Source organism: Magallana gigas, chromosome 5 (assembly GCF_963853765.1).
Source record: "Magallana gigas chromosome 5, xbMagGiga1.1, whole genome shotgun sequence".
NCBI classification, from domain to species: Eukaryota; Metazoa; Mollusca; class Bivalvia; order Ostreida; family Ostreidae; genus Magallana; species Magallana gigas.
In genome coordinates this window covers 38712187-38739646 of record NC_088857.1, presented here as the reverse complement: position 1 = coordinate 38739646, position 27460 = coordinate 38712187, and the positions used below count along the sequence as shown (strand labels likewise).

Genomic DNA, 27460 nt, shown 5'->3' with positions numbered 1-27460 from the left:
ATATGTTTTTTTCTGCAATGTCGCTACCTTCATATCCCGAATGAATCACCAAAGAAAGCATTTTATTGTTTACATATTGATATATTCAAAGTATCATATGATTATTTCAAACCAGACTAAATGTTACATTCAATATTAGTTTTAAACGACATCAAAAAACAAAATAAGTATATGAACTTAATCTGCTTTTTAAAAAATAGAGATTATCAATGTATCATTTATATTCTTAAAAATATGGAAACTATCACGAAAAGCTTTCAGGCAAACAAGCAAAATAATGGACGATAAAGAAATGCACAGTTGATTCTTTCCTTGTATTTATTTTCTTCAGACAACGTAGAAACAAAACAAGCAAACAAAATATATGAATATTTCACAAAACTATTCGATGATTTGCGTATGTAGACGGAAAATCATGTATCATATGATGAAACAACATAGAAGAAGCGGTGTCAGGCTGCAGTACATCTGCACCTGCCGTCGATACAGTGTCGTCTGCTTTGTGGACACGTCCATGCGTTGATAGCAAGGCAAGCATTAACATCAGAGCAAGCTGTGAAACAATCAGAATTTCAATCTCAAAATGTCGTCTTTTGTCGAGTTGCAATGAAACACATTTGAAAAACCATTATCTGATTTGATAATTCGTTGCATGAACGTGTGTTGGTTAACCTTGATTACTCTAAACTTTTTATATGCATGTTTTATGATTTATAGTAATGAAGAAGATTTTAAGATTATTGCTCAAAGTTCTTGAAATATCTCCATGTGAATTTTATCCCGATCTTGCTTCTTCCATTATTCAGACTTACTCCACGAGGTGGCCACGGTACAGGTACACATGTTGTGGACACAGTGCAGCTCGCTGCTGGAGTCACAGAGTGTATGATGACAGTTATTGGTCTCCGTACAACGTTCACTGACAACTAGTCCTGAAGTAGGAAGTGACTGATCAATGGATTGATTGATTGATAATGTGTTTGAATTGTTAATTGATTAAAGGATGGATGGATGGATGGATGGATGGATGGATGGATGGATGGATAAATGGATGGATGATTGGATAAATGAATGGATAGATGGATGGATGGATAAATGGATGGATGGATGAATGGATGGATTGATAAATGAATGGATAGATGGATTGATGGATAAATGGATGGATGGATGGATTGATAATTGGATAAATAGATGGATAGATGAATGGACGGAAGGACAGTCGAATGAATGGATGGTATCAGTAAAAGTTGGGGGAAGGTGGTTGGATGGATGAATTTGTTGATTGGTCATTGATTGATTGGTTTCTCCATTATTCAACTTATTATTGAACTTATTGAACATCAACAATCATTAGTTAATTGACTGTAAAGGTTAAAGTTTGTTAGCTGTCTGGTGCTGCGAACAGAGAGAGAATGAAACCACTGCATTTAAGTCTATCTTTCAAAAATCATTTCATTCAAAAACTTTTATATAGTATTAAAAGTTTTTTTATCTTTAGGAACGACAGTTGAGAAAACTATATATTAAATGGTAAGACATAGGTCTTTTTGTTGCATATTTGAACAGCATTACAGACAAACTCTTATCAGAGAAATGTATATCGGAAGTAAGGTACCTTGATCTCAGTATGATGGTATGTTGATAGTAAATAAACGACACATAAATGTTTAAATTACTTACCAACGCAGATAGCAAATACAAAAAGAACGCTCATGTTTACAAAATCTTTTCCTTCACAACACACAACTAGCCCAGTCCAAGTCTCGTATCACGTTGAACTCTTTGACTCCCAGACCTGTTACATGTATAATGCGATCGTGTGCGAGATAAAGAAATGTCTAATCCGTCACTAACGGAATCAAACTTTGATTGACCGTTCTATGTTGTCTTTGTTTATAGGAAATCTATTCATATTGATGGGGTGGGAAGAAGATCTATCCAATACGTCCTGGAACATCCCCCAAAATATATTGATGATATGTTACATGATTATATCACATATTATATTATCATTATATGTTACACTGAAAAAATGTTCAGTGTAAAACTTCTAGTTCGTGGAGAACGCTTTTGTGTGGTGGGTGGGGGTGGGGGGTGGGGGGAAGACGGCTTAAAAGTTTTAATTTCTAAGTCGACTGCTTAAAAATGGGAAGAGGCATGCCCTTGGCCTCCGATTACAAAGCCCCCAAACTCAGTCTCTTGTTATCATTTTAGTTACATGTAATTAAAATTCGAAAACATGTGATTCCATTTTTACAATCTCGTGTGATTTGTATTCATTTTACTAACTGTCACGTGTATTTAAACAAAAATTAACTTAATGTCTTTGGAAGGTTCATGCGGATTATAAACGTAGCGACCACAGGTTATGCAACTGAGATATTTTTTTTTTTGCAATGCTGAATGGTTACCCCCAAATACACATACATGTAAACTTTTTTGATGTGTGTGAAGATGTATCATGATTAACTCATTACCTTATATTTGTATGAAAGAATAAATATTTATAGATATTTGTTTATGACGAAAAAAGGTTTTAATAAAAGATAAAAATGAATTGATGAATAGACCACAATGGAGAGCATTCAATTCATTCAACAAACGTGTTGGGACATCTAGATGACTCCTTCACCAACTGACTTACGTGTAACCCCCCCCCCCCCCCATACCTTTACTGTACTGGTATTTTATGCAATTATACTTCCTAATAGTTCTTGCAATGCTAACCCTCAATACTTGAATTGAACATTGAATGACTTTCAAAATATTAATTAAAATGTGTATCGTGTTAATCGTCTCTATAATCTGCAGTTGATGACTCTTAAAATATTCTCTCAAATAGTTCTCAAAATAGCCTTTCGATTGTTTATCGAACTAATCTCCGAAATGATTCTCAAAATCTCCTCAGCATGTTTTGAATAGAACCAAAACACGGTTTTAGAGCAATACTCGATACTGTGTACTTTACGATCAAAACAAAAACCTCCATGATTATGACGTCACATATGATTGTATCCTTGTCATGTATATGAATAGAAAACTACTCAAGCCAGGTCAAACTTCAAAACAATGACCAGCCATCATAGAAAATGTATGTAATGAGCATAGCAAGTCAAGTCACATCCAGTCGATATAAAATCACGATGATCTCTTAATGTACGAAAAACTTGAAAATACAATACAAATGCCGTTTCAACTTTCTAAAGAAGCGTTCGTTCGACAGGCTTGGAGCCACCGCTTACATTTGTAAGATGATGTGGATGTGGATTTGAAGCTTAAAATAAGAATTTGTGGTTAAGTTATGTTTTGGATAGCAAGTTTTCCTATGAGTCTATAGTTATTTAGATTTGCTCTTAAGAAGATCTGGCCCAGGGGCCATAAAACTTAGACGAGCTCACATTTGATCTCAGTCTCACTTTTCCACTATATATTCCTTTTGTAATAGTGAGACTGAGATAAAAAGTGAGCTCGTCCAACTTTTATGGCCCCGGGGCCTGGACTCGTTGATGGGTAGCTATTGGTCCTTTGTCGTGCCAGTTAAAATCTGTCAATATTTCATTGTAAAAATGTGTCTGCTCTGCAATTAAAATATTCACAATATAATTTAATTCACAAAATAATTCTGCATGTATTCTGTTTTTAATATTCCCAGGTTTGGGTTTCTTCCCGTTTCGTTGATTTACTGAATGAATACACATACATTTTCAGTATAACAGTTAAAATCAAAAGATGGAAGAATAGCAAATATTTTTTTTCTCTCACACATTTTCTCTCTATACCAGAAAAAATTGACGCAAACGAAAAAGCATTTTTAATGAAAAAATCTGACTCATCCATTTAAAAATCATTAGGACTCCTCGCACACTTTTAAACATTATCCAGGTACTCCGCATGTCGTTTGGAACGCGAAATTTGCCATTTTTATTTTGGATTTGCGTTCAATTTGGAAGCGATAAAAGGGGCGTTTATAAATAGATTAATTAGACTTGAATGACTGGAGTTAATTACGGAAGGAAACGATTTCTGAACAGCTGAATAAACTATTCAGTGTTTTAAAACAGATATTCCAAGTGAGTTTTTAAAAGTACGTGAAATTACTTATCATTTGTTAATAAATTTTAAATTCATACAATTCATCTGGACGTACAAGTATTAATAGCTTAGAAAACATAGATGTTTAGTTTACATTGGCTCATTTCTCAAATTGAATATAAAGAAACTTGTAATTAACTCACATTGAATTCACTTAATTGTCAAAATATAAGGTTAAGTGTTAATTTCAAACTTCTCACTTAGGAGAAAATTGAAGGTTATTACTGCCGTACTACGGCCTGATTGTGTATTCGGCTGACACACGTGTGGCTATCCCATACAGCCATTACCCAGATTATGAATCTCAAACTCTTCATCACATTTGTGAATAACATAATAACGTGTTTTGAAATCGACAATCAATAATGATTTTTTTTTACATGTAATTAATGGACTATGTAAGAATTTAAGCCTGTTCAGTGCGAAATCAGTTTGTGCTATTTATGGGATTAATATGATGCTTAAATTAAAGTTTGGTTTGATAGGATAACTAAGATTCAACATTTTAAAAACTTCCTTAATATTTTGTTGGTTTTTTTTTTTCGTTTGCGTTAATGATGTTTAGAACCATCTTAAATTTACATGTTTCAAGTACGTAATTAATGCTCATGAAAAACTAAACTGAAAAAAAGGTTTTATAAAGATGGGTTTTTAAAAAAAATGAAAATCAGTGAAATCCGATGCTTAGTATTAGTTACTTAACTATACAGATGACAATAAAACATGTTGTTAAAGGCTCGCCTGATATGTTTTCGTAAAGGAAATAATATTTGATTTAATTCTTAATCTGATTACCGGGAAATTTTTGCGGAAACCCATGTCCTTTATCTTATTTAAACACTATTTTATTTCAAAACTGAAACAGAAAAGATAACATATACATGTATGCATAGCCACGTTTGTCCTCTCCATGAGCACGAAATGTACAGTTCATGTATAATAGGAACAATGTAAATATATCAGTGTTTATTACTTAAAAATACTTGGAAATTAACAACAAAAAGGAAAAAATGAAATCGATTAAAAGTTGCGATACAATCCACTACCTTGTCTTTTAGATAAACTAGCAGATCATTTTTTTTCACTTTATTCTCATGATTTTACAAGGTCCAAATTTCAGGTACTTAATTTGAATCGTACTAAACAATATTTATTTACTTAAGTAGAAATTTTTAACACATACGCACATATGAGACATTTGAACCAGGACTCGATCAAATTCACTTTAAAGAGCATGCATCACTATACGCTAAATCATTGAATTTATGATGAATTTACATGTATGTATTTTAAAATGAATATTCTTGTTTTATTTCTCTCCAATAAGATCTATTCCCTAACAACTCTACACAGCAGTTATTCTAGTCCGACTACATATACAATTCCTAAACAGCGCTTTACATTTTTTCCGAAACATGTTATCCAAGAATCCATAAATCAAAGGGTTAACAATGAAGCTAATGATATATATACGACCCAAGAAGGTCAAGGCCACAAGTGATTCCTTGTCGAGAATAAACCAAAAGTCACTAATCACCATTTCTAGGACGCGCACTGTGACGCGAGGCAAAAGCGTCAGACAGTACACACCCGACATAAGAACAAACATCCAAGTGAACCTCAAGAATCGAGCGCGCTTGCGTTGGACGAACTTTGTCTGCTTGACTTGCTTTTTCTTCTTCTTCAATGTCGTGTCTAGAGTGTTGTAAGCAGAGGGACCACAGCTGGATAGTTCATGTCCAGAGGCAACATCTTCGATATAGAAAGTCGATTGCGATTTTGGTTCTTTCGCATTGTCATTTACTTCCCTTGTGGAGAATATGGAAAAGTTACTGGCAGTATTATCTGAAAACCCGTCATTTGCGTCAATCACTGGGTTCATTCGAACTGTATTTTGTGCATGGTTATACTGTCGCTTGATTCTGACACCGACCATTGAATAGGTGACAATGATGAAGCCAATACCCCCTACACACAAAGCAGCTATGAATGAGGAGTATACTTTTGACATTATTATCGAACCTCGAGAGAGGCGCTGACATTTCTTTACATAAATCTCATTACTTGTGTCATAGTACAAAGCCGTATCACTCAGAAATAGCGACGGGATCGAAATTAAGAAACCCAAAATAGCAGTTGCAGCGATAGTTTGATTTTGTGTTATATTCAAACGCGAGAAAGGGTTGCAGACTCTCTTGTACCGATGGAACGCAATTGCAAGCAAAATCAAGCCAGATATGGATGCCGGAAACGTGCTGATAAAATTCAAAACCTTACAGGAAAACTTTCCCGGATATCGCAGGGGATATTGATTTTCAATCACATACTGGCAACAGGATGTTAAACTCGCCATAAAATCCACCAGTGCCAAATACGGAATAAATCGACGGTCATCTATTTTGTTGGAAGAAAATTTGTAGTCTTTATAAACAAAAAGCACCATACAATTTCCAAAAGCTCCACAAATCATGAAAAATACTAACAGAACAGTATTTCCGATCAAAGCATTCACAAGTTCGTCCTCAATCTCTTCGACAAATGAAATGTTGCTGGGTAAACTTGAGTTTACGTAAGATGTGTTAAATTCCATGCTAGAGGTATGAAGGCGAACCAGCTACATAAACAGTCGTTAACTCTTACATGCAACTTCCTGATTTGTCAACTTTGAGGAAGATCAGGTTTCCAACAACATTCATTTTGTTTCCTTAAAACGTACTTTAACTGTTATTTAAAGTATTATTACAATCAGGGTACTCAAATTTCGATAATTTTAAACTTTTACACTCCTTGAAAATACACATACATGTATGAAGTGTAGAATATATATATATTATAAACAATATTTTTCTTCAGATAAGAATTGTATAGTAAATTGTTTATATTTTTAAATAAACAAAAAATAGTTAATACATGTAGCATGTATATGTACAGTAACTAATACTGAATTATAAAATGTACATGTTAATAATAAACGATAGAAAACATATAATTCTATATGATACATGTGTAATATTTTTTACAATATATGTTAGAGGAATGAAACAAAGCCGAAACGTTGGACTCTGTTAATGTGTCAGTCTTCTTTTTTGGAAGAACAGCCATACAGTAGTGACGTCAGCAATGCCATTATGGCTGCGCCAGCCCCCACCCAAAACGACCAACCAAAGCGGAAGTCGTGGCCATTATCAAAGGATATTCCCGCCTTCTTCTCTTTCGATGACTTGATGCCATACACTGCTACGGCTATCCCGATGCTCAAGACTGCCAAAATGAAAAACATACTCATATTCATACTTTTGCCTATTTCAATCATTTTCATTGTTAGCTACACTCTACTATTTTAGCATTCGTATTGTAAAGCATCATAATAGATGATAAGATTCATTTGGTAATTAATATTAAAAAAGGACACTTCTCTCAAAGTACTTGTTATTATTGCAAGTATCAAGACAACACTCATAATGTATACTTGTTAAACTCTAGCAGGGCGGACGTGATTCTTCCGGGTTCCTTATTGTTAAAATAATTAGGCCATTGCAAGTTATTTCTTTGTTTAGCGTCCACCCAAAACTCAAAACCCTATCTTTCTATCAGGACAAAAACACAAACCTTAGAAAAAAAACACAACTTTAAAAGTTCAACAAAATCAAATTTGTTATATATTTTGAGGTATTGTCTTCACTTTGTAACAAAAATAACAAATACCTACTATATGATTGTCATTTTGAATGTTGTAATATTTGATTTCTGATCTGGATTTAAAAATGCGATCCTGAGTCCGACATATAAAAAAGCGATCTAATTTTATGAACAAAAATTGTGTGGTTTTTTTTTTTATTTTTTTACATCTCAAAACCAATCCGTCCGCGGACGCTAACCATAGAAAAAACTTGGAATGGCCTTACGATTTCAATTCTCAAAATTAGAACCTTTTATAATACATTAGATGACCATTTTGTTGTTGTGATTATCATATTAAAAATTAACATAGTAGCATTTTTAAATTTGCCTTTTAAGTCCTTATATTAAATTTCAAAAAAAAAAATTCCATCAGTGACTGAATGAAGTGAAACCCTTAAACAAGCAGGCTGCAAAAACAAATGCAGACATGTTATTTTGTTACTTCCAACAGCGATTTACATAATTACTTGGTATGAGAAGATGAAAAAGCTTTGCACTAATTTATGTGCACTGATACTTACAAGCTGTAATCATCAGACCAGCAACAAAACCCGTGTAGTTGCAACTGTTGCACTGGCAACACAGTGCCAGGGTGGAAACAAGCAGGGCTATCAGGCATACTGTCAGACCGACAGACATCAGACCCTGCGTTGCAATGATGTAATCTGGGACAAAAAACGAAATTTCAATACTCTACCCCTTTCTCTGGCTCACCACATATCTCTCTCTCTCTCTCTCTCTCTCTCTCTCTCTCTCTCTCTCTCTCTCTCTCTCTCTCATAAGATCACTACAAAACGTGAACATTTAGATTATCATTTGCCTTTGCGCTTTTATTTTCAACTAGGTCACAGAAGATTATAATCGTTGATATTGAACTCACCATTACTTTCGGCGAGGTCTTTATTATTGTCGAACACCCATTGACATTGGGTCCCGTGACATGTAGCCCACAGCCCCTCCGTGCTCGATGTCTGTTCGCGCCAATATGGAGTAGCAAAACTCACAATAGCAGCCAGGTTGGTCACCACTAGCATAATTAGACCCGAAATAGCCGCACAACTATTCATCTTGGAGTGCACAATTACAACAGCAACAGAAAGTAAGGAAACGTTTTCTAGTAAGTTTGCTTCAAAGAGCACGCACTAAAAATCAGACTCTAGCTTTTCCTCTCCTCTCAGAAATTTCTTCCCTTTGCTCCGGTTCTTCAAAATAAGTTATAATTCGGCAAATGTTTCTGAACTTTGCACGCTCGACCAACCACTGAGTAATGTAGCAAATCGTTTCCCTGGAGACGACTCAGATTAAGAAAGTGCGTGGAAAATATCTTTATCACACGGCGTTACACTCTTATCACGTTAATCTTCTAAAAACCCCAGTAATCAAGAAGTCTCCCTAACGAAGCCGAGCTCCCAGAATTCACTGCGATGTGCAAATTAAGCATGCACTGGAATTCATATATTTTTTCACCAACGTTCTCGAGGAAGAGAATATATTTTCTTTTTCAACCTCCAACTAAACAATATTTCTTCCTGGTCAGAAATAAAGTAGATTTGATGTTCTTTAAAACGTTGTGTTGTTTTTTCTTCTTCTCCTCATAAAATTCTTACTACATCTTCTTAAAGATGAAAGAAGTTTCACTCAAACAAGCAATTAGGCTTAGGATTCTTAATTAGTAAGAATAAAAGCCGCCACATTCATTTCAAGAATGACGTAGGCGAAATTCTCTCAGCTGAAATTATATACTCACTTGAAAAACAAAAAATATGATACCACAGTACATCACCACTGAACAAGCTTTTCAAACAGGCTTTATCCACACTCACAATTATACATACATGTACCAGGCACTTGTTCTATTTTGAGAGATGGTAAATGTAATTGTTATTGTACTTGCCAATTCATGTATTTTCAGAAAAGGCCGGAAATAAACTTTGATCACGATTTATACCTACATGCATTTATTGGCATATTGCCTTCAATTTTGATGTTTATACATGAATTAAAAAAAATCTAGTGATAAGAGTCATAAAACAAAATTTTTAAAAAATCCGGGAATATTGGCTCTGTCATCTTTGTATTTCTTTAGAATTCTAGATTTTTTATAAAGTTAATTTGGAATATTATATACTCTATTTGTTTTATTAAGGCAAATTGAAATAAAAAGTTTTTTCCCCGATTGAATCTTATTTTTGTTTAGATATAGTGATAAATCTTTCAAATGTGTACATGTATCCCTAAATGAAATTGAATTGGTTTTACTCAGCAGAGTTATCTTTCGTTGCCTTACTTCAAACGTTCTAAAAACTGACAAAAATTTAATATAAAATTTTAAATTACCATGGTTGGTTCTTATCCATCTTACAGAGTAACATACACCAAAATTGAACTTAAACGCAGTTGATTTCCATTTCAGCAAGTCTGCAGGCATGTTTTAAATCATATAGGTAGATATTTGAATACTACATGTAATTCAATGTTTCTTATTAGTGATATTAGAGTAATTTTATCTGTATATACCAATTGGTACATGTATTCTTTTTTCTGTGAACAGAGAATATAATCCTCTGAGAGAGAGAGAGAGAGAGAGAGAGAGAGAGAGAGAGAGAGAGAGAGATTTCCTACATCTTCCCTATCCATAACTATTTATTTTTGCTTATAGAAATAAAAACAAATTCATTCCAATCCATTTTATCAATTTGTATGTAAAACTGTACAAAAATGACTGATCAACATTTGATACCATAACATATACATGTACAATAAATAAACTGATTAACACAATATGTAAAACAAACAGAAACACGTTCGGGGGAAAATTCGATCAAAATATACCATTTATTCACTTCACTTCCCTGCCATTCTTTGATATAAACAGATTTTTCAATACAAAACTATTTGTGTCTATAAGGAAAATGTTGTAAACCACCTCTTCGATGTTTATGCACTTCAAAAGAACAGGACGTTTGCTATGCATTTAATTTAGTACCATAAATTTAGAAAATTAAACATATTTATACCACTTTTTTAAGAACATCAAGAACATTACTTACAATTTATCTTTATTAAGTAATTTGTAAAAGTGTATGCAAAATCAAATGAAAACATTTATAATATGTATTCTCTTGATAAAGATATTTTACGAACATAACAAATCGTATGGTTTACAAAAGACATTCGGCATACATTTTTTAAAATATCCATAAAACAAATCTTCCATTTACACCTGAATGTTATGACCGGTGTATCTTGTTAATCCGTCTGACAACAGGGACTATTTTGAACCATCCAAGTTCTAATTACAACAAATTTACTTCGTCATAATTCTCAAGACTGTTGCACACGCCTTTTTTATTGTCAATAAAAAAGCTACTTGTAGATAATTAATTGCACAGTGCAACCAGACTTCGCAGCCATTACAAAGTCAGAGACAGACAACACTTCATATTGGAGACAATTTTAAGGGGGTAAGAATCTGATTCACACCCTGTTCATGTCAGCCGTTTATTTTTACAAGTGTGTTAAGGAGTCTTTGTTTCACCAATTCTGTAAATGTCTAAAACTTCCTTGTATCATGCACATATTTCGTTCATTTTCAGTCAGCCGTTACATTCAGTGTCCTCCCACGCCTTCTTTTTTTTTAAGATTGGAAACATTTTCCTATGAATCTGATAGCACCGTTCTTGTAGTTGAGGACAGTTGTGACATCTTTCTTCCCATGTCGACTCTTGGTTTTGTATTCGCACACCGAAGGAATATTTGTCTCGATTCCTGGATTACCTAGAATTAAACGTTCATATGATATGATAAAAATTAATATATATCAGAAAGTAATCTAAAACTTGTACTCATTTGCTTTTAATCTTTGTATTTTGAAATAAAAAAAAAACTTTCTGAACACAACCATTTGAAACATTATTCCATCATTACAATTTTAAATCATTGATTTTGTTTTCAATCAAAATATTTTAAATGAAAAAGGAAAGTTTTAATAATAATTATCAAGATTATATTTATTTATAATAAGCCAGACTGAACACTTACCCTTTTATCCGTGAAACACAGCGTTACCGACAACAAAAATCCCTATATAATTAAATAAAAATAAATGATTTTTTCGAATGGTTTCAAACATCCTTAGAAATATATGATTCAAAAGCTGAATGATAAATTGGTAAAAGTAAAAGCTTGGTAATGCCCTTAAGCGGTTGATACACATATTTTGATGAATCGAAATTGGTACAAATTTAAATCTGATGAAAAGCGAAATTCTTGCTATCTATCTTGTATCGTATGAGACACCTAAGGTCTTTTGATATCCATTTTCAATACAAACTAATTGTTAAACTTTTCTTTGACGTCATGTAACAACATAACACAATTGGTTAAAATGACTGGGATTAAAAATTCATAAAATTTATTAAATGGGTAGTAATTGTAAAATTTTAACAATCTTAAAAGGTGATAATGATAAGGTTTATATGTGTTCTCTAAACTTGTAGAGTGTCGTCTACATGTAAGTAAAAACTTGTAGCTTTTTACAACAAAAATAATCTAATTAATGAGGGAATATATTCTTGTGATACATTATATAGATTTTTAAACTTTATTTGCATGCAAATTGATAGGAAATTCACCATTTATTTTGAGTTAATTAAGTACATTCATGTCACAAAACTGCGTCGAAATTTACGTACACGTATATATCCTACAAGTTATGAAATCTCAATCTCAAATCTATAAATTACAAAAAGTGTACGTATAAGTGTAGTTATTACACACCTACGCGTACCCGTACACATTTTAATTAAATCTCAACCTCTCTAATTGTGTTCTCTCATCCATATTGAAATCATAAAGATCAGCAATAAATAATGTTCATGTAATCGACACATTTGAGCATCAATTTTTCTCGACACATTTGAGCATCAATTTTCCCTAAATAAGCTCGACAGACAGACAAGACTTAACAGTTAAGTCATGTTTCATATTTGGTTGGTGGAAAAAAAACCACATATTACTATTACTCCAATAGACTAGAAGTTTATATTGGTTCATGCAACGTTGGTTTATTCTAGGCGTTGACACGTACAGTGTATATTTCTATTTGAATCATTGGATGAAATTTTGCCAATTGTCTCATGTCGAAAGCTCGTCCTAGTATTACATGTACTTTGTTCGGTTTGTCGTACAATTCGCTTGGCATTCAAACATGCACGAATTATCTCGTTTGCTTGACATGATATGATGAACTAGAAAATGACTAAACACAGTTTTTCAAACTAAAATGTTATTGTTTTCTCATAATTGCACAAGGTAGTTCCATGTAACTATGTGTGTGTTCAGTGTTATGTTTTCCTTGAGGGAAAAAAGATTCTTTGTGAAACTTGTAAGCTTCTTAAAACCGTAAAATGTGGATTAACTCCATTTACTAATTAAAAATCTATATGAAGCACAGCGTAAGTATACAAAATTAATTTTGATTAAATTCCATAGTTTTAGGACTTAAATTTTTACCGATGATGAATTGATAAACGCTAATAGAGAAAAAAAATAAGTTTCGATTTTTAAAAATTACAGGTACAAAATGCGATACAAGGTTAAAATATCTATAAAAACAAGTAGTTTTCTCCCGATTTTCCGCACAAAAAAATCATGTATTAGTATAGATATTGATTATATTGAATACTTAGCTAGTCGAATGTCAATTTACCTGGAATGAACTAAAGAACATCTCTGCATATAAATAAGCGACATCCAGCATGACGGACATTATAGTGAAGATCATATAAGGGACCCCAAACAATGGAATCAGGATACAGATATGTTTGGTCATTTTTCTGAAACAATAAACAGAATATCATACATGAAATCGATATTATAGACATATTTGTACATATAACTATTTCTGCATCATTATATAGGTTCACTTGGGATGATAGCAAAGCGTTTATGAGAGTTCGATATGAGCGTAGTTTTTTTAATAGACCAGTATTTCAATTTCCTTATAAAAAGCTCTGTATTTTAAAGATATAAATGTAAATCTAAAATACTTGAATTTTTTTTTTAAATAAGAGATTTTGTCCAAAAACTTTGGGTATTTAAAGTGCAATTCGTTGACCCCCAATGGTCATTAAAAAATGATAGGAAATATTGTTTTTCATGTTAAAGGTATGTCAGGAAAGAAAACATTAGCAAAATATAAACAACAGCCAAAAATAAGGATAATCATAAAAAATATGTCATATTTTTATAAAGATGTCAACAAAAAATAGTAATGAATGATTTTTTGGTCAAAAAAATCTCTCACTGTAATCCTTCAACAAAAACTGGTAAGCCCTTGTCAGTTATCTGAGTAAGCAATGAAGAGTTTTTATTTGTTGCCTCAAAAATCAGATCCCTGAACTGACTGATAATGAGACTTACTGCTCTGATCAATATTCAATTCTACATTTAATCCAAGCTATCACAACGCACATTCTGTGGAAATAATCAGCTCTTAACACCATATTGTACATAACGAAGGTGATTAGGTAGGTTAAGAACGTGCTATCAAATAGCAAGTTCTTTTGGAGCTGCAAAGAAGATTAGGTGTTTCTTTCTTTTCTAAATAGATACTGTTTTTCCATAATTACCTTACAAAAAGACTTTTTCACAAAGAGCCTAATGCCGACCGGTATGTATGCACATTATGTCAGATTTCTGTTTTAAGCTGTTCATTTTGTACGTAGTTTCTAATCGACTAAACTTATATATGACTGAGAATGATATTTTCATCGGATTGATATTCATATACATGTAGACGTCTTCATAAACTTCATGTGTTTTTTACGCATGTTGACTGCTGATGAAAACACATTTTCTCTAATAATATGAACATTATTAACGTAGCTATTACAACACAATATGACGAGTACTATTAAACCATTAAAACCAAAAGAGGCCCCTATGTTGTCTTTAAAGACATCCTCTATTCACAGACATACAGTGCTTTCTGCACTTTGAGATTATAGTAATAGAAAGTCACTCATATTAAGATTAACACATATAATTTATTCACTTCGTTTTCAAAAACCAAGTTTTAACTTTTCTTACTAACAAAATAGATGGAGAACAAATGGCCATTTACTTTCTAATGTGAATTGTAGACTTGTTCAAGTCTATTTTTAATAATTAGGACTCTTTTTAATACCCTTAAACGCAGCAAAACACATAATTCTATCTTTGATAACATTTGTAAATAATAGGAGCAGAAATTAAGATTTGTGAAACACAGTAAAATGCAAGATATAGGAAAACATCAAAACAGTACATGAATACTGGAACAGGTATAGGTGATGTGACAAACTAGTACCTATTCAGAAATCACTTTTGTTAAAAAATAGTTAATACACAGTGCATCGAGTGGCGAGCAATCAACTATACATTAATGCCCTAAAATTAGTGTGCAGGTCAAGGATTCTCCAAATAATTTTTACCAAATCAAAAAAACATATGTGGGCAAATAAAAAAACTTACAAAACAGTGCTTCTATTGTTGGAATGTTTCCCTTTAGAGCGATTCTTTTTCATTCTCTGGTACATAAATCGCACGATTTTGATGAAGTAATTGACATTCGCCTGCAAGAAAGAGAACTGTATTAAATTATAATTGATGGATGGCATTTCGCTGTATGAAAACCTTTAATGGAAAATAAAACCTTGAACCACTGAATCACAGAATGGTCTTTGACTTTTATTGCATACCACGTTCATTAAAAAGATCGGCACTCGGTAAATCCAAACTGTCCATGATTTTGGATTGGTATTCCAGCAACTAGACGAAACAAAGAATATAATTAACTTTGCCTGATTGCACATGCATCCAAAACCATTATTTCAAGATTTTCATTAGCATATTAGGTTGATAGAGAAATAGCAGTAGGATAGATTGTAAAAGAAACTCACATATAGTCTTCGGTAAAAATCCGAAACAAAACCCACGGTATGACAACAGCAAGAGGTCCCACTATGAAAAATAATGATGTGTTTTTTAAATTGGTGAAAATAAAGAATAAAAAAGGTCTACTTACAGGACGTGGACGATTCAACAGTGAACGGAGCACCAGATGTGGAATAACTAAATGTATCAAATTTTTATTATAAATGTAGAAAACGATAAAGTTATGTTCATTGAAATGATTTTCTTCTCTTTTTTCAACTCAACACTAAAAATAATGTATGAAGGGATTGACTACATACATGTAATCTTAGCAGTAGGAAGACATCAGGTAATACTTCTTTCAGCACATAAACTTGAAAGTTTTAATAGTAGTTACTTAAATATATATAATGTGTAATGAAATGGATTGTAATAAAAAATTTTATCATGACTGGAATAATTTCAGCCAAGAAACATAGAAGCAGTAGGCCTGTCATGTGCTAAAAAAGTCTCTACCTGGTCTTTACATGGAACTTGTTTAAACGTCTTATACATGTATGTCCAAAAGTAACAGTACATGTATTCTGGAGTGAAGAGCAACAGACTCATATATATATAAAGTTACAAGCGGTACTGAGTGTGTAGAATTCAGATAAGAATTGGAACAACGTGGGCGAGGAGATATAAACAAAATAGTAAATAAATATGTGGATGTCAGATATGCAAGACGAAAACGATGGAATAAAAATATATTCAAAAATTCAAAATAAACAGTTCTGTGTGGAGATCAGATAAGAGATAAAGGAAATAAGTAAAAAGGTTTATTCAAAGAAAATTTAAATATGGAGGTAAAATAAGAATAATTTTTTTAAACAAAGTGAGCAATAATGACAAGCAAAAAAAAATAATACGTGGAAGTCTTACAAGAACTAAGTGAAAGGTTTTATGAGGTAGCACAAAAATTTATATGTGTATTTTATAATTAGTTAAGTAGGAACCTTAAGGATATGCGCAATATAATTTGTATGTGGAAGCCATAAAAGAACTATCAATATGGAACACTTATGATCAAGAGCTATAATGATAATAATGCAAACACTACTTAATATGAGAGAAATTTAGAGAAAAACGGGTGGAAAGGAATGGTAGGGATATATGTAGATATGTTATAATAAGATATGGATGAACAATTATACAAAAAGAGTGAAAATAAAAATAAAAATCCTTAAACAGTCGTGGCAAATTCTACGGTCTATATTTCACTGTAACAATTTATTCCTACCCCCCCCCCCCCCCACCCTCAATTGGATAATTTTTGGCGCATGAATTAATTGGGAGTTGATTTTAATCAACTCTCCTATGCAGTTACTCAGGCAAACTGAAAGTGAAACAGTGTTTGGACCTAATTACAAATCAACACCGCTGACAACATTTAGTTCTAATCAATAAATTCGACGTAATGAGTTCTTAAGCATTGTTTTTCAAGGAAACTAATTTATAGATACCTTGTAAATAGTCAGATTTTAAATGGTCCGAACAATTTAGATATTTTTTGAAGTCGTACAGTTTATGTATTCCTACGCCAGAGTTCAATATAGTCTCGTTCAACCAGACGTTCGGCTGTCTCCGTAAACCTCCGACAAGCAGAGAGTCTCTCTTACCTGTCGGAGATTAACAGATACAGCTGAGAGTCTGGTTGAACGAGACTAGAGTTCAATTTTGCTTGGATCCATACAATTTCTCATAACTATTTCGATTACTGATACGCAGTTTGATGGACTAATTCTTTGAATATTACACAACATGATTGACATTGGATTTTCACGAATTTCCTGTAGGAAAATTCATATTATAAAAAATGTGCGTAATTCAAATACTTGTAGGAATTTACTTGCCATGCATGCAAAAAAACATATATCTTTGATTTTAAAATAAATAATAATCGATAAAATCAACTCCCCTCAGTACTTCAGTACTTTGATTTTTTTCCTTACATTTCTTATTTTTTGGTGATTTTTAATCAATTAAATGCATACACCTCACAGCGCGTCAAAATCACCTGATATAGTTACCGATATGTAATCTGGTGTATTGTGCTTTTTAATTATATGTTAATTCTAGCAGGTTTTACCCCATCCTATGGCGATGTGAAGACGGGTGTATTTCTTCTTCTGGAGGTATCTGAGGTCGACGTCAATAAGCTTCATCAGGACGTGGGCATCTAACGTCAGCCAGAATGTACTAGCTACCAGGGTGTACACGAAGAAGGTGACTAGAAGCTTACACTCCCAGTGCTTAGGTAAAGATTAAAGAGAAATGACATAAATACCAAAAACTGCGTTATTGTCGCTCAAGCTTTTACTTTTGCTAAATATCATGAATAGGTATAAATATACACAGCTAATTCCAAAGCCAGTCATAACTTTTAAGTTTTCATCTTCAGCCGAATTCTGTTACAATGCCATTGGTTGAAAATTATTTAATCTTTTTTAAGATGATTGATATAAAGACGAATGACTCTCTCGCTCTAACATCCATTTCAACGAAATATATTAATAAAAGTTGAACTTGTTCATCAATCGTTGTAAATCAATGGAGTTCAGTAGGATTTTTTCCTCATAAAGATAGATAGATAGATAGATAGATAGATAGATAGATAGATAGATAGATAGATAGATAGATAGATAGATAGATAGATAGATAGATATATGTATATTATTATAGTTGTTTATCTGTTAGATCACATTTCTCTGCACTTGAATTCGTGAGGAAAAGCCTTACATATACCATAGAAATGCCGTATATATTAATGTGGGCAACAATGAGCAAACCACTGCCTTGTTCAGACAAACATGTCAAATAATGTCGAATTTGTTCCTCCTAAAGTGTCACACCATGAGGGATTTCATGACAAATATTTGATAACACCACACGGAGCCATTGTTCTCACTCACCGAACTATCGTCCTTGAACCCAAACATTTCCCCGTTTTGCTGCACATCTTTAGAAAGGGCAAAACCATTCCACAGTAGATAGTCTTTCAGAATCGACGTGGTAGCCCGTAATATGTAGGCGAGGAACAAATTGATATGGAACATAGTTATGTTGGATCTCTTTCTCTTACAATGCAAAACAGTCCTAGAAGAATAAAACAAGAAAAATTCAAATATAACTATCTGGTTTTAATTACAAATGAGCAGGAAATCGTATTATGGATTTGGTTTCATTTTAATAAAGTCTTGTCAAGAAGATTTCAAAATACATAAAATACAATGCACAATTCCTGGAATGCTATTTGTTTGTAATAAAACAAGTATACTTATGTGTCCTAGTGTTCGAGTAAAACACACACACCCTTTCGAAAAAAGTATATATTTGATCCTCTTATTCCCTCACACAATGCCTTTGTCACCTTTATAAAAACCTATATTAGTGTCCTTTATTGATTATTACTCTGTGTGTTATCTTAAATACAGTCATTAAATTGAAGTGTATAAATTTACGTAAGCCGTGTGTAGTTGGGATAACTCTCCGACCTTATTGCGTAAAAGTCAAAACTATGGTTAAGGGGAAGATTAACAGTAATCTGATAATTATAATGACTGACACACTTCTGTTTATAATTTTGTGTTTCTTTCTAATACCTTATTTTAAAAAAAATCAATCGATTTCGTTTAAAAATTGTAGTTTCATAAGCAAATGTCCTAAAGGTAGAAATTTGTGTCAATTGTAACATATGACCTGTATCTGAGTTGTAACAGGACACCGACAGCTATAGTCAAAGACACTAGCGATATGGAGTGGCCAATGATTGACATGATCTGTATACGGTCGAGATGTTGCTGAAAGAAAGAGAGAACCGTTTAAATGTCAAACATATAGCTTGGAACCAATCGGGAAGCATCATATCTTATCTGAAAAATTTCGAGCTGTAATTATATTGACACAAATGGTTCAAGTATATGTTTTGTAATCGAATAATTTGATGATTATGTCAAAAGTTAATTTTGATACGTTTTTGCAATGAGTCTTATATATCACCATCCTTCCGTTTGGTGTGTGTTTTTTTTTCAAATCGGAAGTTATTTCTCAAAACAGATGGTGGAATATTCATTTACAGAAATAATGTTCTCGATTATTTGATAAAAATATCACAATGCCCGATTGGCTACAATATATTTTGTCATCATCAATTTTGACCGTCTTAATCTGAATTTTTTTTTATTTTTCCTTCCTGCTTTGTTCGCAAATAAACATCCATCACAGATATCGTATGCTGGACCAGTAACCAATGCCGAATTCCTGGTTCCTGTTGTTTATCGGTACTGTTGTATTGATTGTCTACGAGTTAGCCAAACAATTATTCACTGGCAAAATAAAGTCTGCTTACAATTCCACAACTATTTCAATGTGTTTTATAAAGGTTGTTTGGGTAGTTAGATTTGATAACAAGGGTTATCATCCATCAAACGAGTTAAATTTGTAAATGAATTATATTTTAAGACTGCAATGAAGTGACTTTAGATAGTTACTCACATTTAGGGACTGGCGCCATTGCTCTTCGAAGGAACAACCCGTGAAGTCAGTCCATGTTTTATTAGTCAGAGGGCTTATGTACCAAGTGCCATTTTCCATGCATGTTTTCTTTGCAAATCCTTTATTAGAAAACATCGATAAAAAAACAAACCACAAATCTCTTTCTCGTGAACCAATCTCTGAGTATTGAATGCTTAGTAAGTTCCATATACTCATTGTTTTTCAAAAAAGAATCCATGTTTACAGCATAACCATTTCATAGGAAATTATTTTTCTTTCTTTTAATCAAACTTGGTTACAGTTTTCAAAACTCATCAGATACCTTTACGCAATTATATAAAACAATATTCATTTTCTGAATTACGATTGTAATTTAATCAAGCTGTTGCTTTTCGCATGTTGGGACATATATATTGACAAAATTCAGCCAGTATATGAAATGGGCTGCAACAAACCTTCAATTCCTACTTGTTTAATTAATAATATGTTTTATAGTTTACAATCATATTCAAATTTATTGTTTAAATACACACAAAAACAAGATAATTAATTCTTTTACGTTTTTGCATTAACTGTTAAAAGTTTTTCGCATAAGAAATCGTTTCATGAGCGCAGTCTAACAGTCACCATGGCTAAAATATGGTCCTTATGTTAAGAAGTTTATGTGCTACTAATTTCAATATTTACAAAAATTTACAGATCTATGAATTTATTATAAAACCAGAGAGGACCAGACAACCAAATCAACATGAACCAGCGTTAAATTAAACGTTCATTAAAAAAAAAGGTTAAGTGTTTATTGGATAAGACTATTTCAGGTAGAGTCAAGACCTCTCATCACAAAATGTTTAAGGGAAATGTAATTACGTAAGATTGTTTTTGAAACAAGCATCAAATTTCCTAAAGTCGTGTTGAGAATGCATTGATTATTATCTGTTTGCTGTAATAAACGTCAACATATCGTTTCACAAGTTTTATGGAAGAAAAAAGCATATTTTATTGTTACAAAAAGAGAATATGAGATTAAGCGCATTTCAATACTAATGTTCTTCATTCCACAACTTGTGTCGTGTACTCATAAGGATGGTACAAATCGTAGCGAACTGTAATATAAATGTAGCAACACATTATTATGTAATGCTGAACGCTTTGAAAGATTTCAACTTTAAATAATATATTCACCAAATCAATACAACGATCGAACGAAAGATACAACATTCACTTGATTGTATTTAACAGAATTGTAAAGTATTTTGTGCTTAAATGCGATATTATTTTACCGTTAAGTAGAAATTTGTGGATGTAGTTTGGACAGGGTTGTACGACAGTGGTTCCAGCCTCTGTGGCGTTCCAACACATTACGTAATCCCATATTGGGGGGCACATCATATCTGTCAACACAACGCAGTTAATCTATACGATACCTTCTTGAGCGCATGTAAATGTTCTTAACAATTTATGAGAAAATATATAGCAAGCAACAAAAGTTTACTTTGTTGATTTTACATGACTTTGAAATGTATTGTACTTTTAAACTTGAGTATTTAAAATATTCTTCCAGTTGTTAAATGCTATGCAAGACATCAGAATCTTTTTTAGTTGAATATGAATAAATGGATGTTGAAGATAAAAACTCTTAAAATTAAGCTTTCTTATGAAAAGCATATAAGAAAAAAAAATATATCCTGTTATGTAAGCGTAAGATAATTAATGCATAGAAGTTGTCAAAGAGCGTAAGAGAGGTGATCTGCTAATAACTCTCTCTCTCTCTCTCTCTCTCTCTCTCTCTCTCTCTCTCTCTCTCTCTCTCTCTCTGTAACATAACAGTTTTTCAGACCATAAGTGTCTGGTTCTTGTTTAGATTGCAATGAATATCAAAAACAGTAATCTGTAAGACTGTAAGGCACATAACAACCTCGTAAAATGTGTGTCTCCCCAAAGTCTGTGATTTGGTGGGTTTTTTCTATATCAATATCTTTGTTTGACAGTTTTGTTTTGATGATCATCAATAAAGCAAATTATAATTGAGTTCGTCTACCATATCTTGAGTTCAGGAGGTACATCTGGGTCGTTTCTTTGGTTTTGTGAAGGACATTTTCCTTTCTCTATTTTCAGAAGAGAGAATAAACACAAAGGATGCAAATTTATAGTTTTCGATGTTGGATTTAGGATCCAACAGCTCAACGTGTTCTTTTATTTGTTATAACTGCGAAATAACATAACTTCAAAAGACGTGACATAGTTGTTTGAGCTGATCATAAAATATCCTTGGAGGTTGGTTGTTTTGTGTCATTACAAAGAACTTAAATACAATTTTACGACTGCAAAAACAACCGCTCTTTCGTAAAAATAAAAAGGATATAGACTATTTTTTTTTAGATTTGGAAGATAAGGAGCAAATGGGAATTTAACGCGTCGTAAACGAAATTAGAAAAATTAATCTGTTATGAAGAAATTAGCTTTGAGATTACTGTAGAGGATACAATTGTTGGTTTGATTAACGAGTTATCCATTTGAAGTAGCTGTTAGAGATACATGATTTTGTCCATTAAACTTCAACAATAATCAAGGAATTGGAATGTGTGGGTTTTTTAAACATTTACGTTGTTGCTTTTTTACTGAAACAACTTTTACCGAATTGAAATCAAACATTGTGATATCCGGCATACGTTGGCACTGTAGTTAAAGAAAAACCTGCTTCCTTTGGTCTTGCTTGTTCAAAGTAAATCATCCATCACACCTTAATGTACTAATATCGAAGATTTTTAGTAATATATAATGTCTTTCACTTGCTGACAAAACTTCTTTGACTTATAATACTGTGGTTTCATCAATATTCGTTGAATACCAATTTTCGTGGATTTCGTTGTTAAGTTTATCCACGAAAGTAATTGTTCATTTAAGTGCAATTTCTACTAATAATTTGTATTGATAGGGTCATTGGCCACGAATTTACGTATCCTTGAAACTGTGATTTTCACTTTATCCACGAAAATTGATACCCTTGAATATTAATGAAACCACAGTAACCACCCTATTTACCTGCAGTTGGTACTGTCTGCTGGATTAGTTTACTACATTTGGCTTCTTCTTCCATAAGTCTTCTCGTTTGCTGAAGTAATGACAGCCTGTATTCCTAAAATCAGACCAGAAGACCCTGAATTCAAGGCTTTAACCTGTCATCTTCTAACATCTGTTAGACTTCGTTAACCATAATCTCATATCGAATAACAGACAACCAACACTTGCAAAAGAACCAAGCGGAAATTGAAAATAATTAAATGATGTTTCTTTAGATTCTGATAAGGACAAGGAACGAACAAGAATCGACTTTGGTTTCCTTTTCTTTACAGAAAGTCTTATGTCTAATTTAAATAGAAAAAAAGATTACACAATAATAGGCTATTCTTTAGTATCTTTAGTATCTTATTTTGCAGTGGGTGATGGTTTGTCATGCACTTGTCTGATTATCATTTCATAAGTGGGTGACAAAACTAAGGGTCTTGGCTTGAACGGAATAAGACTTATTTAAAACTGCTCCCCTCTGGCTTTGTAAATCTGTATCGTGCTTCTAAAACCATCGATCCTAGAATTATTATTCCGATAAGAAATAGTACGAGTATATGTGGTAATCACGGAAAACCTTGAAACCAATGTAGAGTCCGTTTTAATGATTTGATCAATTTCAATCCACAAATGAGAAGACATTTTTTTTAATTCATAGAACAAAATAGAGACAAAAGTCTGGATTGTAATCTTAATTTGATGAACATTTTGAGGGAAACATGAATATTACAATACAAAAGTATTTTTTGTTTCAATTATATCGTAAATGAAAGCTTACATAAAGCAGAGACATAAATAACACTCTGCATAAAGTTTCATCCCCTAAAATCGGATTATATTTAAGACTAAAAATCAACAAGCATCAAGCATTCCGTGGAAAGTGGAAAAACTATTTTTTGAAAAGCTGCTTGTATATTATTGATTTTAATCTACTTAACACAAAAACCGAGATAAACGATGATTTTTGTCATACTAAGGGACTGGTATCCAAGGAAATTTATTTCCTTAGTTACGGGTGCACAAATCTTTGAAATTAAAACAATGATTTTAGTTAAACATCTACGTAAATTATTCCTTTACATGATATTATATCGTATTTTGCTTTTTGTATTTATCATAAGATCGAGTTTTCCCATTTTTAGAAAAAAATAAAATTTTAAAATATTTCATTGTAATTGTTGCCATGACAACAGAATGAGAACATGCATTTAGACGCTTATCAATTTTCAAAAATTGCACATCTTTATCACTTTATATGCAAAATCTACAACCACTGCTGGAAAAATGAATTATGTATTTCTGTTAGTGATAATCTGTTCTATATATATATGCAAAATAAAATCCATGGGCAACTTTGAGGGGGAAAAATTGTACAAGGTTTAAAAGTATATATCAAATTTGCATTTTAAGCTTTTACAAAGGGGTAAAGGTAACATAAATACCAAGTATTATTTAATTGAATAGATTATATTGTACCTTATTTTTGAAATATTCCCTGGTTAAAGATGCACATTAAGTCAAATTTTCTATTTTATAAAGGATTTTTCAATACAACATTTTAAAGATCATTCATTTTCATCTATAATTAGAAAACATGGACACACGGACATAAGGGCAAATATAAGGTAAAATATTTTTTTCATTTATAATTGATGTATTTTACTCCTCAATGTGGTTGAATCATAAATTTAGTGAAAATCTGTATACAAAACATTCATTCAAAATATTATATACAAAGAAAAACAAGGGGGGGGGAGGCCAGGTTTTACCCTCTGAGTTCATTTGATTTGACCTTTTTGTACTTAAAGTGCAATTCTCAACATAATTAAAAATGACTTGACAAAAATGGGAACAATAACATCATATACCAAAATAGTTAAAAGTGCTTTAATGATGGTCAGAATGAATATATATATATATATATATATATATATATATATATATATATATATATATATATATATATATATATATATATATATATATATATATATATATATACATAAAGTTGCATTTTTCCTGACCCAATTCATAAATAAGATATCATATATCAATGCTTAGAAAGAGGTCTTAAAAGGGGCATAGTCAGGATTTTGGTCAAATTCTATTTTTTGTTTTAATTGTTTACAATGCTTTAGGAATGCATTTGTAATGAGTACCCACAATTTTAGAGTCAGGCGTAAACTTGTAAGCAAGATACAGTTCACACAATTCTTTGTCATGTAAACAAGGCTCGTGCCCTGTTTTTGTTTACATAGGTTCAATATACCAGTAAAAAATCTTTTTCAACCTGATGTATCAACCTTCTTATTCATTTGAAAACCATTACAAAATCGGAAATTGTTTAAGATAATAAAACTGACAGAAATACATGTAAAATGTTGAATCTATGATTGTTAGTTTGGCCATTCTCTGACGTATAATAATGCTGAAAGTTCTAAGGTTCAGGTACAAAGTCTTATTCTACTTGCTGTGCAATTATGGTTTAACATTCGAGAATGCCGGCACAAACACGTTTACAGCGCAGATGAAAAGAGTTGGTTTACCCACTTCATTTTCTCAACACGCAACTGTTAATTTCTACTTGGACCGCAATATGATACAACAGTGCACGTAAACTTTAGCTACAGTTCGTAAATTCGATCAACCCGAAGATGCACTTGGATCAATATAACTTTCTCTGAAAATATCAAGAAAGGAACGTGACTTGGGTTCTATATTCATTTGGCAATGCATTCTATTTCTGCCCGATGATAGAATGTACAGTTTTAATATTTTATAGTAGGTTGTGATGCAAAAAACAATTAACAATAAGACCATTCTTCAGCTGGTTTTTTTATTGGAATTTAATAGTCTTACAGTCGTAACCGACCAATATATAGCAGTTGAAATCCAGCAAAAGTTGACTTTATTTTTGATTTTTGCACAAATAACTAGCAATGATATATTATGACATGAAAGCTGTAATCCATGCTGCTATGTTGGTAGAAAAAATCGATTTTGACAGAAAGCGTGTCAATATTACATGTTTACCAACTGTACAATTATTTCAGAAATGAAAACAACACAGAAATGTAAATAATATTATGTAATTGTTGTAAAAGGTTTTGCTGTAAAAGGTTTCAAATTTCATTATGAGAGCCATTTCTCTAAAGCGTTTGAACGCTGATTTTTAAACGAGAGCTTAATAAAAATTGTAAATACATTGACCAAAGATTACAATTAGTACATATGATCATTGATTCTTGTCTTTCCTTTCCGATGTAAAATATCAAATTAGTTATTATTCGTGCGCTATAGAATTCGTTTTATTTTACGAAAGTCAGTGAGTTTAAATTGAAGAAGGCAGTATACACAATAAACAAAATTATACGAAATAGAAAAGCATTTTTAACATTTAATTCACAGTACAAATAACATCCATTATATATATATGCCTTGTTTATATATATATATATATATATATATATATATATATATATATATATATATATATATATATATTAAACTTATATTACAACGTTTTTAGTGCCATGACTACCAACTGCAACATTACACATATGTTTAATTACTGTGTAAATATCATAAGTTTTCAATTAACAACAGATTGTAATTTATATCAAAAGTTATCCATTAGCTGTAATCTTCAGTCATGTTGTAAAAGAAGCGCGTATATCCCGCATTCAATCACAAATCATGCAAGACTGTACAATTCAATTTTAACGTTTTCTGTAAAATCAGCCTATTGAAAAATCGCATGAAATATGAATTTTAGATTAATGTAATCAGAAGAGTTATCCGAATCAAAGTCACGATTTGTGTAAATTTAAAATATTCTAACACGCCAAGGGGTATCAATTGAATTAAAAAGGCAATAAAGAAATAATAAAGTGCTGTATTTACCCTCAGTCCTTAGATTTTTTATTTGGTCTTTTTGTATAATAAGCTTGCTATCTTAAGGGTCGAACGTGTCAAAGATATAAAACGTGGAACGATGAGACAAAAAGTAAGTTTTTGTCTCCTTTTATCAAAGCAGAATTACAATAAAGCAGCGTTGTAAATCATATTTAATTCCAAGTTCAGAAGAAAACTAATAGAAAGCCATATTCTAGATATTGCCTGTGATTTAAAATTTATTACAACAATTTTTTTTTTCATAATGTGTCTG

General features: G+C 32.0%; 2 protein-coding genes and 1 non-coding gene across 4 annotated transcripts in view; all 3 read right to left on the bottom strand.

The window, feature by feature from the left end:
- Nucleotides 1–299: 299 nt before the first annotated feature.
- On the bottom strand, nt 300–1840 carry LOC105330358 (uncharacterized). The gene is made up of 3 exons (XR_010714140.1): nt 1681–1840; nt 813–932; nt 300–553 (listed from the first exon to the last, which is right to left on the bottom strand). It is a non-coding gene; the product is annotated as an uncharacterized protein (transcript).
- A 3205-nt stretch (nt 1841–5045) lies between these two features.
- Nucleotides 5046–9592, bottom strand: LOC105330359 (p53 apoptosis effector related to PMP-22). Its single transcript, XM_011431994.4, has 3 exons — nt 8654–9592; nt 8295–8438; nt 5046–7353 (listed from the first exon to the last, which is right to left on the bottom strand). Exons 1-3 carry the CDS (start codon nt 8838–8840, stop codon nt 7166–7168), a joined length of 519 nt encoding a protein of 172 aa, XP_011430296.3. The 5' UTR covers nt 8841–9592; the 3' UTR covers nt 5046–7165.
- Nucleotides 9593–10445: 853 nt separating this feature from the next.
- LOC105330360 (parathyroid hormone/parathyroid hormone-related peptide receptor) overlaps nt 10446–27460 on the bottom strand; it is a 24075-nt gene continuing 7060 nt past the window's right edge. For both annotated transcript variants that reach the window (XM_066085073.1, XM_066085072.1), the window contains exons 3-14: nt 23269–23362; nt 21507–21617; nt 20227–20345; nt 19432–19532; nt 18645–18828; nt 17822–17984; nt 15717–15777; nt 15516–15585; nt 15289–15389; nt 13484–13610; nt 11815–11856; nt 10446–11550 (exon numbers count right to left, since the gene is read on the bottom strand). In XM_066085073.1, the coding sequence (XP_065941145.1) occupies nt 11431–11550; nt 11815–11856; nt 13484–13610; nt 15289–15389; nt 15516–15585; nt 15717–15777; nt 17822–17984; nt 18645–18828; nt 19432–19532; nt 20227–20345; nt 21507–21617; nt 23269–23362 (1293 nt within the window). In that variant the 3' untranslated portion in view covers nt 10446–11430. The remainder of the gene's footprint in view (nt 11551–11814; nt 11857–13483; nt 13611–15288; nt 15390–15515; nt 15586–15716; nt 15778–17821; nt 17985–18644; nt 18829–19431; nt 19533–20226; nt 20346–21506; nt 21618–23268; nt 23363–27460) is intronic.

Excerpts from the sequence above, each read along its gene's own strand:
- LOC105330359 (XM_011431994.4), bottom strand. The coding sequence starts at position 8,840 with ATGAATAGTTGTGCGGCTATTTCGGGTCTAATTATGCTAGTGGTGACC. Across the intron at positions 8,439-8,653 it reads AGACCTCGCCGAAAGTAATG|ATTACATCATTGCAACGCAG; the intron begins GTGAGTTCAATA and ends TTTTTGTCCCAG. Across the intron at positions 7,354-8,294 it reads TGGTCTGATGATTACAGCTT|TCTTGAGCATCGGGATAGCC; the intron begins GTAAGTATCAGT and ends TCATTTTGGCAG.